At 46.2% G+C, this 16,310-nt stretch overlaps 1 protein-coding gene across 1 annotated transcript in view; it reads left to right on the forward strand.

Annotated features, from left to right (window-relative positions):
* Positions 1 to 15,615, forward strand: part of pcdh7b (protocadherin 7b) — a gene marked incomplete at both ends in the record, with an annotated part of 146,589 nt that extends 130,974 nt beyond the window's left edge. Inside the window, one exon of the mRNA XM_080859882.1 lies at positions 15,146 to 15,615. Coding sequence (XP_080716008.1) covers positions 15,146 to 15,615 — 470 coding nt within the window. The remainder of the gene's footprint in view (positions 1 to 15,145) is intronic.
* Positions 15,616 to 16,310: the final 695 nt, after the last annotated feature.

The raw sequence follows: 16,310 nt of genomic DNA on the forward strand, positions 1-16,310 counted from the left end.
CACACACACACACACACAGACACTTCTCCTCTTCTTCACATTGTGCAGGTGAGCATTCATTCGGCAAGATGGCTGTCTTTTGTAGCTCTCTCTGTCATTGTCTGCCTAGGTCTGTTTATTTTGTTATTTTGATGTCTCTGTTGTTATTTCTTTATTTCATTTTGTTTATCAGATATCTCACACTACCTACATTTCATTTCCTGTCTGCAACTATCTACTTCTTGCTTGCATAGCCGAATCCCCCACCTGTTCGATGCTGCTGGGGACTTAACATTAGCCTGGCGGCCCATGTCTTTACATGGCTCCATCACAGCGCTAATCATCGTCATTAAGCCTATGATTACAGGCACAGAACATCAAGTTCTCTTCTTTAAAGATGATTGTTTCTTTTTTTTCTTTTTCTCCTGCATCTATTCCTCCTCCACATTGCTTCTCTTCCCTCCCTCCCTCCCACCCTATCTTTCTCCCTCTTCCTGTCTTGCTGAGGCTGATCCGTGGGACACTGGAAAAAAAAGAGAGAGTGTTGGAGCCTCGATGCTGATGAAAGACTCATCAGTGAATCGGATCAATGTGAATAAATATTTCCCACAAGCCATCAGTACAGGAATCGAGGAAGGAGAGAGGGTAGAAAATCAATCAGGCCTGGAGCTTCACACAAAAACAGACAGATAGAGAGAGAGAGAAAAAGAGAGAGAGAGAGAGAAAGAGTGGGGTGGGGGGGGGGGGGAAGACAGTAGACAGCATAGGTATGTTAAACTGTCAGCCACATTCAATAACAGACCTTATTTTGAAGGTTCATTGGAAATTCATAAAAACACCACATACCACCATGGCAACAAAGTTTGCAGTTCCTGAGGTAGCACACGCAAAATGTAACGATATATTCCCTCTCCCTATTTGTGGGTTGGTGAAGGTTACATAGTTTGAGTTTGCTGTTATTGATGTAATTAAACCCCACGTGAGGTCTACATCAGTATTCCAGGGTCCAATCTATTCTAATTAAGACCACTAATGAGAAAGTTAATGAAGGAAACGGTCTACCTGTTTAAAAGAGGCAGCCGCCCCTGCAGTCCGGGGCCAGGTTCCGTGCCCTCTGCGTGCTCCCTGTGTGCTGTGTCTGTCTTTGTTGCTTGCTGCGAAAGGGGTACCTGTAATTGAATTATTTTGTTTGAGTGGAACGCAGTAGGGAGAGTGGGGTGGGGGTGGGGGTTGGTGGTGGTGTGTGTTGGGTCGTGCCGACGCCTCACCCCAAGCTTTGATTGCGTAGGCAGCGGGCGAGACCCTGGCGCGAGGGAGGAAGGGAAAAAAAGAAAAAGCGCATTGAATAAAGAATGTTCTCGCCGGTCGGTGCTCATTCAGGGTGACAAATCGAGCTCTGCTTCTTTAAATAGCGCCTCCCGCTTCCCCCTCCACCCCATATTTCTCTCTCATACTAACTCACTAACTCTCACTAACCCCCCCACACACACACACACACTCTCTCTCTCTCTCTCTCTCTCTCTCTCTCGCTCTTGCTCTCTCTGGCCGGAGGCTGGGATTTTCTGACTCTTTCTCGCCTCTCACTCTCTGCCTGTTTGTTCGGTGGACAACCAAAAATGTACCCTGATAAATGTTTAAAGTATGCAGCAAGTCTCCAGCTCTCTGCTGCACTCCTCTTTATGGTTTTAATGGGCCAGAGAAAGAGAGAGACAGAGAGGGAGGGGGAGAGAGAGTGAAAGAGTGCACACTATCAGTGAGATATTTTTTTTTCCCCTCTCCTGAAGTGTTGTAGCGTAGAAGGGTTTTCCTGTTATGCAGAATGGGTCTGACTTTTAATTTCATTTTACATGCAAAACCTTTCAGAGAGGTGAAGTTTTGTTAGCCTGCGCAAACAAATGGCACCCACTCTGCATGCATACATACACACACATAAAAGAACATTCACTGCACACACACACACACATACACACACAGAGATTTACAATCTGTGTAGTTTAACCCCACTGAGTCTGTTGTGATGTACTGAGCAAAAAAGTTGATGGGGGAGATGGATACAGTCCTGTCATATCAAGTCACAGTTTAAGGCTGACGTTTGGCCTGATTTAGGCTTATCCTCTGCTTCTGGGGCACCTCCATAGAAAACCCCTGTTCAAAATAACATGGCACTGCCAAAACTGTGACCACTACACTCAAATTGTGCAATCATCACTGACTTTAATTAACACATTGTTTTTTTTGTTTTTCTATTTTGCAAATGATAGTTTGACCTATTTTACAGATCAGTTACATGTCTTAATCATCCCATTGATCATGGGACATTCAACACTTTAGGCGCTCTTGGACCAAACAGTTCTAAGGATTCATTGAGAGGAACTTTGCACAGCTCCCCTTAGAACTACATACCTTCAAGGGCATACCTATCTTTCTGTTTGTATTCGCACAGCCAGTAGGAACACTGAAGGGAAATAAGCCGGCTGATGGTTGGTATAGCAACGTCACCTCTGTGTGGCATACATGAAGTAGAAAAAGATGATGAAGGACACAGTGATCAGACCTGTGTATGTCTGGGGTGTTGTGGGTGTCATGATATTATCGAAGTGTGAATGGTGCGAATTATACAGCTGAAAGAGCAACAGGGAGAGCTGAGAGGCGCAAACTCATGCGACAATTGGCGGTATTTCATATCATCGAGGCTGAGAGAAAAACAGCAGTACAAAAACAAGATCATTTCTAAATGTCCAAAGAAACATTAGTTAGTTATCGCCTTCTCACTCCATAGTGGAGCACGGGACATTTGTAGCACGTTTCCACTGGTTTGGTATTCACTTGTTCTCGATGTTTCAGTAATCCAATAAATCCGCTGAGCGAGGGGTTGGCCCACCCAGCTTCACCAGAGCCCCTTTATCCAGCACGTTTCTGGAATTTTCCAAGCAGGCCTTCCTGGCAACCGTAGCTGCCCGGTTAGGAAACTGCCCACCATACATCGCCCTATTTGGCAATCCCATACTTTGTCTGTTACCGCCTCTCTGTGTCAATGTCAATCATAAGGGATGGTATTCAATCGAGTTCACAGAAGACGTTTTAATTATTTCTTCAGGGGACAAGGCTAGACTCAGAGTTAGACTACCCTAATATCATTCATAAAGAGACCTATGCTGGTAAATAGCATTTCTTATTTGTTCCATTTAATTAAAGTATGTCCTTGAGGCCTACCTTGATGGAACGCCCTACCCCTGCCCTTACCCCCTCCTCCTCCCCTCCCCTTAAAAAAAAGAAAAGAAAAGTTCACAAAGCAGAACTTTTTTTTCGTGCACAAGAGCCTCCTTTGTCTTAGGATCTTTTTTAGCTTGAATAAAAAAGCCATGTGTGATGATGATTAGGGTCTCCAAGGATGCCCTCAATTTTTTTTTCTCCACTTCTAATTACAAAATGGCACCAGCTAAAGGTTTTTTTTAGGGGGGTGGGGGGTGGTGGGGGCTTTAGCTTGTGTGAAAGAGGCAAGACCAAATCTATGCAAAGCAGCTTTCAGAGGTCTTATTACAGTGCACTGGTATACGCCATCACCCACCGTGGCACTTACAAGTTCACCTGACTTTGATTAGGTCCGTGGTCAGCCCGGAGAGATAGCGAGACGGGAAGACAAAGGAGTGAGAGAGAGAGAGAAAGAGAGAGAGAGAGAGAGAGAGAGAGGGCAAGACAAAGACAGAGCAGCTTATTTGCCCCTTCGCTTCGCTACTTAATCCAAGCGAGAGATGGACCTGCATATTTTGCGCGTAAGCCTCGTGTCTGTTTTCCCTGTGTTTAAGAGCAGGGGCCTGGCAGAGTGGGTCCATCACCCCTCCCCCACCCACCCTCCACCTTCACTCCCAACTCCAACCATCCTCTACCCCCACCACCACCACCACCTCCTCCACCTCCACTCTCAGCTCCATCCCAAAACGGGCCCTCTGCTAGGTCAACATCATTAGCCTCGCGCCATTGTGGGCCGCGCTCCGAATTAAGCCGCGGCAACTCAAACGGGCAGAGCCCCAGCCCCGTCTTCGGGAGCCATCAGGTCGAGAGACCGACGGTAGGCGCTGAACCGGGCCGCTCCTCGCCCGCACATCACCACAAATGGGATTGATTGATGTTACATACGTTTTCAATATGCCCCCTTGACTCGCCCCCTAAAAATGAATCACTCTGCTTCATGGATTGGTGACGGGTGGGTGATTGAATGGTGGCGTAATGGGAGGACTGCAGCCGTTTGGACTCGAGCCGTGATTGCATGGCTTCTAACACAGCGGTAGTATCACAGGGACAGGGATTTTTACCATGAGCCTGTTGATTAGCATGCCCGTTTTATTTTTTTTTCCCGGGCGCATGTGTGTGTGTGGGCCTGTGAGGATTGCTTTTCTGGGTAATGGCCGCACGTGAGCGTCGAGGAATAAGCAGTTGAAAGGACCCAGGCTGCCATTTGAGTGCCTTCTTTCTTTCCTCTGTATCTCTCTCTCTCTCTTCCTCCCTTTCTTTCTTGTGCGTGGCAAATACGACCATCTGCTGGAAAATAAAGGCACAAATGAAATTTTGGTTCGGGTTGAGGTTCTTCAGAATCTGCGGTTCTCCCCACATGTTGTCTACTTCAAAGCCTCAATAATCATCGCTCGTATACATTTTATGCACAGATATCGTTATTTAGACCCTTCTCTTTCTTCTTTCTCTGTCTGTCTCCTTCTGTCGCTTTCGTTGCCTTCTTCTCCTTGCTTTCCCCCATAGTAAGTGGAACAGAGCTCAAAAACCAGCAGGGTTTTTTGGGGCTGGATTTAATTGAAATTGTATTTTGACAAACAAGCATAAAATGGTGTAAAATAGGCCATTGTGCGAGTGCGTCTGGAAGCTAGCGATAAGGCAGGCGGTGCGGCAGGAGCAATGAGGCTCGCCATAAAGACCAGCAGAGAATTTAGAGGAATAACAACCCGGCAGAAAAAACACACACACACACACACACACACAAAACACACACAGACACACATTCAGTCACATACACTCACAATATAACCTCCCTAGCTTTATGACTCTCTTACCTAATTCTCTTCTATGGGTTCACAAACCGAGCTAAAGCCCTACCATTTTCTACACACTCGTCTATCTATTGTCTGCCTGTCTGTCTATCTGTCTGTCTGGCTGTCTGTCCCCCCCTTCCCAGTGCGTCTTGACTGTGTTGCCCTCTGTCTGATTGTGCTCTCTTTATCCCGAATGGCAGAAGAGCCGTGCATGATGTGAACCACAGTTATCTTCTGTTCTCCGTGGAGATTGCATTGGCAGTTCTCGCCCGTATCCATAATCCACATCTTTTTCAATGCTCCAAACGAAGGCGCCCCGCTTAAGACCTTGAATGAAACAAAAAAGAAAGATAAAAAAACGAAGAAGCCAACAGTGAATTCGATTTTCAGTCAAGAGTAGTGGGGCGGGGAGTGTGTGTATGTGGGGGGAGAATTTGGTCAGCAAATGTTCAAACTGAATTAAACAAGTTAGCACTGACGTAACTAGAGGAAGAGGACCCCTTCGGTCTTAAGCCCTCTAACATGTCTGTAAAGTTAAAACAGTTTGGCAACAGCACCTGCCATCCACCCTCACCACTGGACGCACACACTCTAAACTTTAAAAAAAAAAAAATCTAAAAGCCTTGTACTAATCTGGGTGCTATTCAGCAAAGTGGCACTGGGTCGCATTTCTAATCCTTAGACCCCCCCCCCCCCCCCTCCCCAGACCTTCTGAGACCAGTGACAGGAGGCGCTGACGTCCTTACATCCTTCATTTCTGCTCCCCTCCATTTGACGGCTGCTATCAGATTGTAGGGTGCTTGGCATCTCACTGTTCAGACAGCTCAGCGAGGTGCCTCTCTTATTTTCACAGCTCCAGTGTGTGTGTGTGTGTGTGTGTGTGTGTGTACGCATGCGTGCACTTGTGTGTGTCTGTGTGTGTGTCTGTGTGTGTGTGTGTAGGTGCTGAAAAAGTCAGTGTGAATTCTGTATTTATGGAACCTCCGTTCCTATGGACGAGAGAGAGTGAGTGCAAGAGAAGAAGAGAGTGTGTGAGAGAGAGTGAGTGTAAGAGAAGTGAGAGAGTCACATTAGGTAATTTGCGGTGAGATCGTCACTGGAATGAAATTATGCTAGTTAATCTCTGCTCAATTAATCAGCATTGGAGTACTCTTACTGTAGACTAATTATTGCACACTGTGTCAAGCTTAGCCCTAAAGAGCCGGAGAGAGAGAGGGAGAGACAGAGAGAGAGAAAGAGAGAGAGATGTACTATGTATCTAATACTCCCTCCCCAAATCTTCTTAGACTGACACCGACTCTAAAATGATCTTCTTAGCTGAAGAGGTATGTAGGCTTGGAGTAGAGTTGCTCTTTTTTTTCATATGAATCTTTTTTTTTAATCATGGCTGCTCCTGCAGGCAATCTGTTCCACACCTCACCTCTCATCTACCAAATCACAGTTGAAGGAAACAGAGAGAGAGACAGAGTGAGAGAGAGAGAGAGACAGAGCCAGAGAGAGAGAGAGATGGAGCCATCTGGCCAATCTTTTTCTGACATGTTCTGACAAAACGCCTAGCAAAAAGAGAGGGGCAGATGTAGAGGTTAGGTGTGGAGGGGGGGCGGGGGGTCAACCATGTGTAACCTCCCCTACATGCACTCAACTCCACCTGGAGTGGCGCCCCCCAACCCCGTCCCCAACAAACACGCTCCTACACACGCTCCTGGAGACTTGCAACAGACCACTTGCACACACACACACTTCGCCAGCTGCCCATCTAAGATGCAGGGGAGCGTAAACAACAGGGAGTCGGGTGCGTGTCCATGCTGTTGTGTTGTGTAGCGTCGCTCTGCTGTCATGGTTCACTGGAGCAACAGCAGCAGCAGCAGCAGCTCTAGTGGCATCAGCAGTAACAGCCGAGCAGGAACATATGCAGCTGGCCAGAGTGCTCAAGCAAACCAGGTCAAGCAGCTCAACGGGCGTCTTGGAATTCAACCAGTCAAACGCCACCCCCCGCCCCCCTTCACATGCCCTCCTTACCTCTGCTAGCAAGCTTATAACCGTAGACTTGCAGAATGCTAATGCAGTTAACATTTCCAGCTAGCAATAGCAGGTAGTATTCACGGATTACTTTCAGGATCTTGCATTAGCTCCAGTGGGTTGTTATCTAGATTTCGCTGTGCGAAATGGACAGTCTGTCCCCCCATCCACAGTCCCCTCAAACCTGGATAATTGAGTGTTAACTGGAGAGGATTTTTGGGGACAGTGTTTTTGCCATGTGTGGATGGTGTTTTCTGGATGGTGCTACGGTGATGCTAATTGGGATCAGGTTGACATGCAGTGCTGGATGGTGCCCTTGAAGGTGGCTCATCCTGCAGCAAGCTGGGGTATCATTGGCAATAATCAAAAAAAGAGAGGAGAGGAGAGAGAGAGAGAGAGAGAGAGAGAGAGAGAGAGAGAGAGAGAGAGAGAGAGAGAGCGATAGAGAGACAAAGAGACAGGGTTGGTTTGGCCCTACTTCTTGAACAGGATCATTAATATATTATGACATTCTTACCGTTCTCAGATTATTGTTGCTGAGTTTGTGCTGACTATAAGTGCTTATGGATCAATGTTTTTTTTTTAGATAAGCGAAATATATAAAAATGACAAGGCCTCAGACTCCAGAGGGTTAAGGGAGGAGAAAAAGGAAGAGAAAGGGTTGTTTTGGTTTTACTTCATAAACAGAATCAGTCTTTTGCAGATCAGGCTTTCTTCTTTTCTTTTTTAGAATTTTTCTTCCCATGTCATTCTGGATCTTCCCTTTCTTTTGTCCACAAAGTCTCCAATTCACATCTGCCTAGTTGCAACTCCCTTCTCGCTCTCCCCTAATTCTGAGGGCCAAAGCATTTCTGACAAGCTGGTTAGCAAGATAAATGTTATTTCTTTTGGGATTCGTTTAAAGCAGTCCTCGTGATTCGCGCTCTGCACTGTCAACACATTGTGCTTCATTCATCTGAAATATTATGCACACAGGAATTTATCTCTAAAAACTTCCAAATGAATTTTGTTTTCAGACATTGTAGCTAATTAACGGTTTTGGAATAGAATGAGTCAGCTCAGGGAAAAAAAGAGTGGATGCTATTTTCTCCTTCGCTTGTGAGAGAAGGGCTGCATTTTGTCCTCCCATCTTCATCTTGGCTGGACAGACTTGTGTCTCAAATTTTAAACCATGTGAAAATTCCCAACCAATTACCCAACACCACACACCTAGTCCCGAGAAGTTAATGACATTTTTTTAGAGTGTGTTTTTAGACTTTTAAGAGGTTGAATGTGACACGGACCCAGACTCGATTAAGCTGGACAAAGAGGCTTTGGAACTGGCGCAGACAGTGCCCTCTCTGGACAGTGTGTCTCTCTCAGACAGGGAGATTCCCAACTATGATTAGATATCAGTAACCCTGAGTGCATAAGGATATCTGCTTATTGTGTTTATTTGCAAGGGCAAATTATAATGATAATTATACAGTGAGTACATATGTGTGTTTGTGTGTGTGTGTGTGTGTGTGTGTGTGTGTTCATCATCTCTCCTTCCTTCGTCTATAGTAAGGCTCTAGAGGCCGGCCATGTTGAGGTACATTTTGTCCTGCTGCCAGAGCACTCTGTCTTCTCAGCACTTTCTGTCTGCCTGAGCCACACACACACACACAGAGACACACACACACACACACCCACACACACACGCTGAGAGTGAGCATGGAGGTCAGGGCTGCTCACTCACTCAGCATGTCTCTGTTGGGTCTGACTCTCCTGACCAGGGATAAGGCCGGAGCACGGAGCTCCATTCTTTTGCCCCCATGAGAGACCACGGGCCTCAGACCTCAGCAGCACAGCAACACAATAGGGCACCACACAGATGTCTGACCAGCCTGGGCTTACCACGCTAGGCCTTTTAGTGTCTGTCTGTGTGTGTGTGTGTGTGTGTGTGCGTGTGTGTGTGGCTAAAAGAGACCAAGAGTGCTGAGAGACAGACCATGTGTGAGTGTGAGTGCGTGTGTGGATGTGTGTGTGTGTGTGGATGTGTGTGTGTGTGTGTGTGCGTGTGTGTGTGCGTGTGACTGTGTGGCTAAGAGAGACAAAGAATGCTGAGAGACAGACCATGTGTGAGTGTGTGTGTGTGTGTGTGTGTGGATGTGTGTGTGTGTGTGTGGATGTGTGTGTGTGTGTGTGTGTGTGTGTGTGTGCGTGTGTGTGTGTGTGACTGTGTGGCTAAGAGAGACAAAGAATGCTGAGAGACAGACCATGTGTGAGTGTGTGTGTGTGTGTGTGTGAGTGTGTGTGTGTGTAGATGCGGGTGCTCAAATCTCAGTGTCTGCGTCAGTCGATTTGACTTGGGCATTGTGCGGATGCAAGCCACCCAGGCAAGAGCCAGTCATCTGAGGCCGATGGCCCACATACAGCCACGAAGAGGAATCTCCCAGCATCCAACACCAGTGGGGAGCCACCCACAACAAAGACCAGACCTCTCACTCTTATGTAATGAACTTGGAGAGCAGTAGTGAGAGATGTCCTTTATGCCCAGCACTTCCCCACTCCCCGCCCTCCCCTTTTTACATTCTATCCATCCATCCGAGCGAAAGAGAAAGGGAAAACGGAAGTGAGAGCGGGGGGGGGGGGAGGAAGGGGAGGTGGGGGCTATAAAGTGTGGCATGCATAGAGAGGTTGATGCTTTTTTGAGCTTATTCAAAAGGACTGGCTAAGTAAATGGCCTGCATTATGCGTCCGGCCCGTTGGGTGGAAAGCTGCTATGTGAAGTGACAGTCTGCGAGTCCTGCATCGCCCCAAGCCTTTCCGGGACCTCCTGAGCTCGTCAGCCTTCCCCCCTGCTCCCACTCTCTCTCCCTCTCACAAATACAAGCCCACTGCCATCCCCTCACCATTGGATAGTCCACTGCCCTGGGGTTCTACATGAGGAGGGGGGGGGGGGGGGTATCTTAATGTGGAGTTTCTGGAACATTCCCCTTCGAACATTGTCACACTTTTATTCACTTGAAAGGAACAGGAAAGGCAAAAAAGCTGAAAAGTTGAAAAGCTGTGTTTAGTTAGCCGTTTACTATGTTTTGCATTAGTAGCGTGCCAGCTGCCACTCCGCAAAGCAGCTTTCTTGGCTCTGCTTGCCTTGCCTTGCCTTGCCTTGCAGTCGTGCGGCGCTGCAAGCTCTGCGGTCTTTGTCTGTTTGAGCATGAAGTCGATTTCATCTGCCAGCCAAAGGTCAATGCACTGCGAAGAGGCTAGTTTATGATTTGATTACAGTGGTTTCATTGACTGGAGAGGACTCCCCTGCCCTGCCACCCCCCGCACCCTGCCACCCCCCGCACTTTTGTACTTACTTACTGTACTGCGCATTTTCACTTGGTCCGCAAAGCGACGCCAAGCCTTTAGAATGAGAACACAATGCTCAAAGACATTCAACTGTACCAAATAGAAAAAAATTCGCCCCTGAAAGAGAAAGATCAACCCTTTCGGTGACCTTTTTCAGAGGCCTGTGAAAAAAAAGCAAATAGCCAACAATATTGTAGTTGGGGAAAAAAATGAAAGGTGACAAGCTGATATGACGATAATAAACTATTTTTTTTTTTTAAAGAATTTGTTGTCGTTTTGTCCAATAGGACGTCAAGGACTAGGCTCGCTAGTTCAGTTAATCTTAAACATTAGAAGCGGAGTGGAGGGGAGGATACTAATATCCCTCAATATGTTTAGTGGGGGAATTTACTTTGAGGTAGCAGAGTAGAAGGTCAGTGTTATTTAAGTAGGTTAAATGCCCGCGAGTGGATGGATGTCTCTGGGGGGAGCGGATCGCTGCTTTCGATACGGTTGAGAGGAAATAAAGTTTAAAGGGAGAGAAGAAAAAAAAAGGTCATTCAGTCTCCATTTCAGATCCAGTCAAGGCTCAATTCATTTTCCCTATTTGAAAGCCTGCCGCTTAAATCAATTCGCCACTTTAGTGAGAGTTAATGAGTGAGTTAGTGTGTGCGTTTATTTGTATTTATTTATATATATTTTTCACTTCCCCAAGGACGGAACGTGTGGCCAGTGACGCATGAAGCGTTTCTATAGAGTCTTCAGTAGGCAGTCTAAGCAGGCAGTTCAATCGTCTGTATTTCTCTAGTTCTCACGTTTTTTTTTTTTTTTTAAAGCCATCAAAAAGAGGCTCAGATGATACTATGGCCAGTCAGCATAGGCTTGCAAACAGTCAGTAGAGTGAGTTAAAAATCCAAGCACAGACAGGCACAAACACAGACATACACAAACGCAATGTTCTTTTGTTGTTGTTTTATACCTGGGAAGAAGCAGTTGTCAGGACAGGCATTGTGAGAGGCGGTATAGAGATGAAAGGTGCGTTTGTGTTTGAGCAGCCCCATGGGGGACAGCGGAGAGCTTGGAGAGGCCTCTCAGCATCTCTTGGTTAAGCCGGTCAGGGGGAATGATTGAGCCGGTGCGGCTATCGGCCAGACTGATTCCGAATGGGGAGCGAGAGGAGCGAGCGAACAAGGCCAAACGCCTGGCTCCAGAGACCCGCAAGGCATTCTGGGTAACAACATCATCCACTCGGCCCAATGTCTGTGACGGCTTAATTGTGGGGCCAACCCAGAGGGAGGGGGAAACTCTAGTCAGGACAGGCATGTTTGTGGGGTAGGGGGGAGGTTGGGGGGATCGTGTATATTTGACAGATACCTGATTGTTGTTACACCCCCTGCAACTGTCGACTCATTTGTGAAGAGAAAACAAGAACAAAGGAATAAAGGAGTTGATATCTCCTTCCCTTTTTGGCAGTTGAGCCCTAGCAACCTGACGCAACAAAGCCCAAACAAACTCTTTTGATTTCATACAATTGGAGTGGATGCTAGCCCCTAGCCTATCATCTTAATATTGTCATGTTTGTATGTGTAGCATCATTTATAATAGGCTTACATGAGTTTATAAGCAGCCAAGCTGCATAGGTAAGGGGTATAAGCTTCCGGGCTGTAACAATAAGGAGGAGACAGGTTTATAATGTTTGTTTTTATGGAGCTACGGGAAACATTACGTGTTTGTTGTAAAATGCCTTCATTTTTGGCACTGGTCTCTGTTTTACACTCACGTGTAATTTTGAACCTTGCAGTAGCTCTAATCTGTTAATAGTATTACGAGTAGAAAGATATTTCCATACATCATCACGCTACGAGACACCAGCCAGCCAATCTGACATTAGCATTTTTCCATAACCACAGCACAGTGCATTGTAGTGTCTCACTGAGCAGACAGTCCCCACATCTCCTTTTGTAGTTCTGCTTCAGGACAGCACAACTCCTGTGGCAAGTGTTGGCAGTACAATCTCACTCTTCTGCTTCTGTTTGCTCTGTGCAATGCTAACGTAAAAAAAAAAAAAGAAAAAGAAGTAAAAAAAATAAATAAAAGAAAATCTGTCATCTTGCCCCAGTCTCACTGGACTGCTACTTCAAAGAGAACCACCCAAACTGCCCCCCCACCTCCCTGCCTTTACCTCCTGGCTTGTCTGTCTGTCTCCCCCCTTCCACTATTGCCCCTGTGACTATCTTCTATCAGAGCACAGCAACTTGTGCCGTTAAAAATGAAAGGGAATGCAACCCCTGCACTGCAGCATCCACTAGCAAGGCCAAATCAAACACGAAGGGGGGGGGGGCAGATAGAGAAAGGGTCTCCAGGCAGTGTCAAACAGGAAGTGATGTCAGGAAAGGAGCAGAGCCGTGGGGCTTGCCTCGATTTTGGGTGTGGCCATAGATGCTTTGGAGGGAGAGAGGGTTATATTTTTTTTTGTGAATCTTACTGGTAATGTCAACATTGTAATCTGATCTTACTGGGTGTGACGTGATTAGGCAAAGACATGAAGTAAGACAGTGAGAGATCTTGGTGTGATATACCAGAACTGTCAATCAACAGGACAGCCCAGTTGCTATGAAACCACTGCATTTTAGAATCTATAAAGTCGAGATTGTTCTCTGTTATCAACCCTGAGAACGCATGCCTAGGTATTTTGACATGATGTATTGCAGAGTGTGACTTAGGACAAACTTTCTTTTGAAAGGTATGCTAAGTGTCTTTCCTTTCAAAATTTCGTGCTTTCGTTTTGGGTCTTTACTTTTAAGAGTATTTTCTTTTGAAATTTGTCTGTGCTCATGTGTATGTTGGAAAGGAGTATCATGTCAAACATCTCTGCACATTACACATAGTTCATCTGGACAGTTGTCATTATTGAAGTTTCTTATTGGATAGTATGTGATCCGCATCCAAGCATGCACACACACACACACACACACACACACACACACACACACACACACACACACACACACACACACACACACAAACACACACACACACACACACACACACACACACACACACACACACACTCTCACACACACACAAACACACACACACACACACACACACACACACACACACATCTCTTATATAGTCTATACATTGCAAAGAAACAAGACACAATACCACTGTCATCAAACAAAACAGTGATTTATATTCTATTCTTTCTTTGCAGGAGAAAAAGAACATTAAAAGTAAGCCCTGATTAAAACTGGTTCTTCTGTTTATGGAAAGGCAGCATGCTTATTTAGATTTTTTGCACTCACTCTCTCTCACTCTCTCTCTCTCTCTCTCTCTCTCTCTCTCTCTCCATCTATCCACCATTCATTCTTTGTCTCTGTCCTTATCTTGCTTGTGTCATGTCACACATCTTCTCTAACATAGACTAGATGCCTGGTGGGGTTGGTGGGGAGGTCTGTCTGCTTTTTGTCTACGCTTCCATGGTCTTGTTTTTGTTTTTGTTTTTTTGTATTGACTGCACTAACAGTAGCAGAGAGGTGAAGGACATTGCACCCCGCTTTCCCCCCTCCCCCTCCCCTCCCCCTCCGTCCGCCGTTTGCTCTGTTGGTGTTTGTGAAAAGCCAGTGTGCTTTTAGAGAGCCGATTAGTCGGAGGAGTCAAGGGACTGGCTTTTAGGGTGGTTTTAGCTGTCTCTTTCTTTATTATGTGTGTTCCTGCAGGTCAGGGTTAAAACAACGTAGGAAGAACCTATTTTGACAAGGACTTTTAGTCATTTAATAATTAATTAAAAATCAGAGACTGCAGATTCTATTATGTGATTTTGTGATTTTTGTAAGTGGCTGCATCATTAATGCCTGACATTGAAAGAACTTAGCTACAACAGACCTTCCACAAAAAAAGAAAACATGTATCGCCAGTAATCAAAACTTTAAAAAAAGGGAACCCCCCTCTTAAATTATGCTTTAGGAATAATAGGTTGCCAGATTCAGACTTTATCACATTATAGTAGGACAACAAAGTGACTACTCAACTAGGGACTAGCAGAAATTTTTATTGAACCTGCCTTGATGGCACAAATAATTGGACAAAATGGGACTGGTGCATGTACGTATTTTCGAAGAAACAGATGCATATAAAAGGGAAAAATACACACACTAAGATATTAATGCTTGCATCGTTCGAATTTCAGAGTAGGAGATCACAGGCCCACACATTACAAGAAGGAACATGTATATCATACAAATACACACACACATACACGCACACACTTGCCCCACAGTTTGAAGCATGCTTTTTTTATCTATGACTCACATCCCAGTGGTGTTGTTTATTTAATTTAATTTTTGAATTCTTTCATTTTAAGTTTGTTCATGTGGTATGTGTTGAGCATGAAGCCTTCGAGGTGCTGTATCACCTGCAAAATATTACAGGTGCAATGTAATATTTCGATCTCATTTAGGCAAAAGCAGATTGAAACCATGTTAACTTAGCTAAACATGGGCTGCTCTGCAACGCTCTTTCAGATTTTTTCTGAGTTGAGACGGTGGCCTCCATCGAGGTGCATTTCACTAATGGAGAAAGCCACCTAGCTCCGATAACGGATTCTCTAACTTCATTCTCATGAAACACATACCACCTGCAGAATGAGACAGATATTTCAGTTAAAAAAAAAATATTTATTTGGAGGCAACCGAGCACTTTAATTAATGGCTTTTGTTTTTTCTTCCTCCTTCCTCCTCCTCCTCCTCCTCCTATCTATCCATCTCTCTGTTTCTTGTTCACTCTCTCTCTCTTTGTCACAGACACTCGGCCCCTGCCTGACGTAGCCATGACCGGCAAGTGCACCCGCGAATGTGACGAGTACGGCCACTCCGACGCTTGCTGGATGCCCGTGCGCACCTCGCCCGAGCGCCGGCCCAAACAGCAGGCCCCCGGCAGCCAGCAGCCCCCCAAGCTCTCCACCTTCATGACCTCTGGCGGGTTGGGCGGCGGGGCCACGGGTGAGCAGGCGGTCAATCCGGATATCCCGCTGGCGGTGGCCAACGGCGACCCGGTGGCGGGGGCGCACCTGCTCGGCGACCGCAACCGCAACCTGCTCCATAAGAAGATGTCCGCCTCGTCCTCGTCCTACGACGCCTTTGCCACCGCCAGCTACGCCGCCGGCGCCCCCGACGACCCCAGCCGACCCCCCGAGAATATCCCAATGGCCCAGACGGGCGACTACAAGACCACGACCTGTGGCACTCTCACCCGCCGTGAGGTCTACCTGTGACAGGTGGACCAATCAAACACCAATCAAAACTGAGAAGACAAATACACAAAAAACAAGAAGAACTGTATTAGCAACACCCGTCCTACCATCGACACTAAAAACGAACACACAAGCAAAGAAAAAAGCCACCTTCATGAGACTCTCGTTTCAGAGCCAAAACGGACTTCTTCCCTCCCAGAGAGGAAAACAAAACGACTGCCGTGCTCGAAGGAACAGAGAAAGAAAAATGACGCCAAGTGGATTCTTTTGAGGCTAGTTCTCACCAAAACCTATACTTCTTTCTTTCGCTTTTTTTAATTATCTGCTTATGAATGACTAACTCAAACTTTGGAATTGAGAGAGGTTGATGAGTAGGACAAAGGGTGACCAAGGAGGAGGTAAAGAAGGGGGAGAGGAGGGGGTTGATGGCGAGCCAATCGGGTTTAGCTGCTGGCAATTTCGGGCCCCTCGAACTATTCTATAGCTGGCTGATTACTCCACTGTTGTATAATGTAGACTGTATCATCGTAACGTGCATGCATAATTGGCCCCTTAGAGACATGGACTACTGGTGTTAAAGGAAAGGACCTACTTGCTACCTTTCTAGCTCGCTTTTTTGTATACTCTATACTGGTTTGAGGAGAGACTCTGACTGAGGTACTTCTGATATTCATGGACGGATGGGCAGGGCCTGTTCAAGGATCTGCCCTATTACC

Source organism: Sprattus sprattus (genome assembly GCF_963457725.1).
Source record: "Sprattus sprattus genome assembly, chromosome: 21".
In the NCBI taxonomy this organism is placed as follows: Eukaryota; Metazoa; Chordata; class Actinopteri; order Clupeiformes; family Clupeidae; genus Sprattus; species Sprattus sprattus.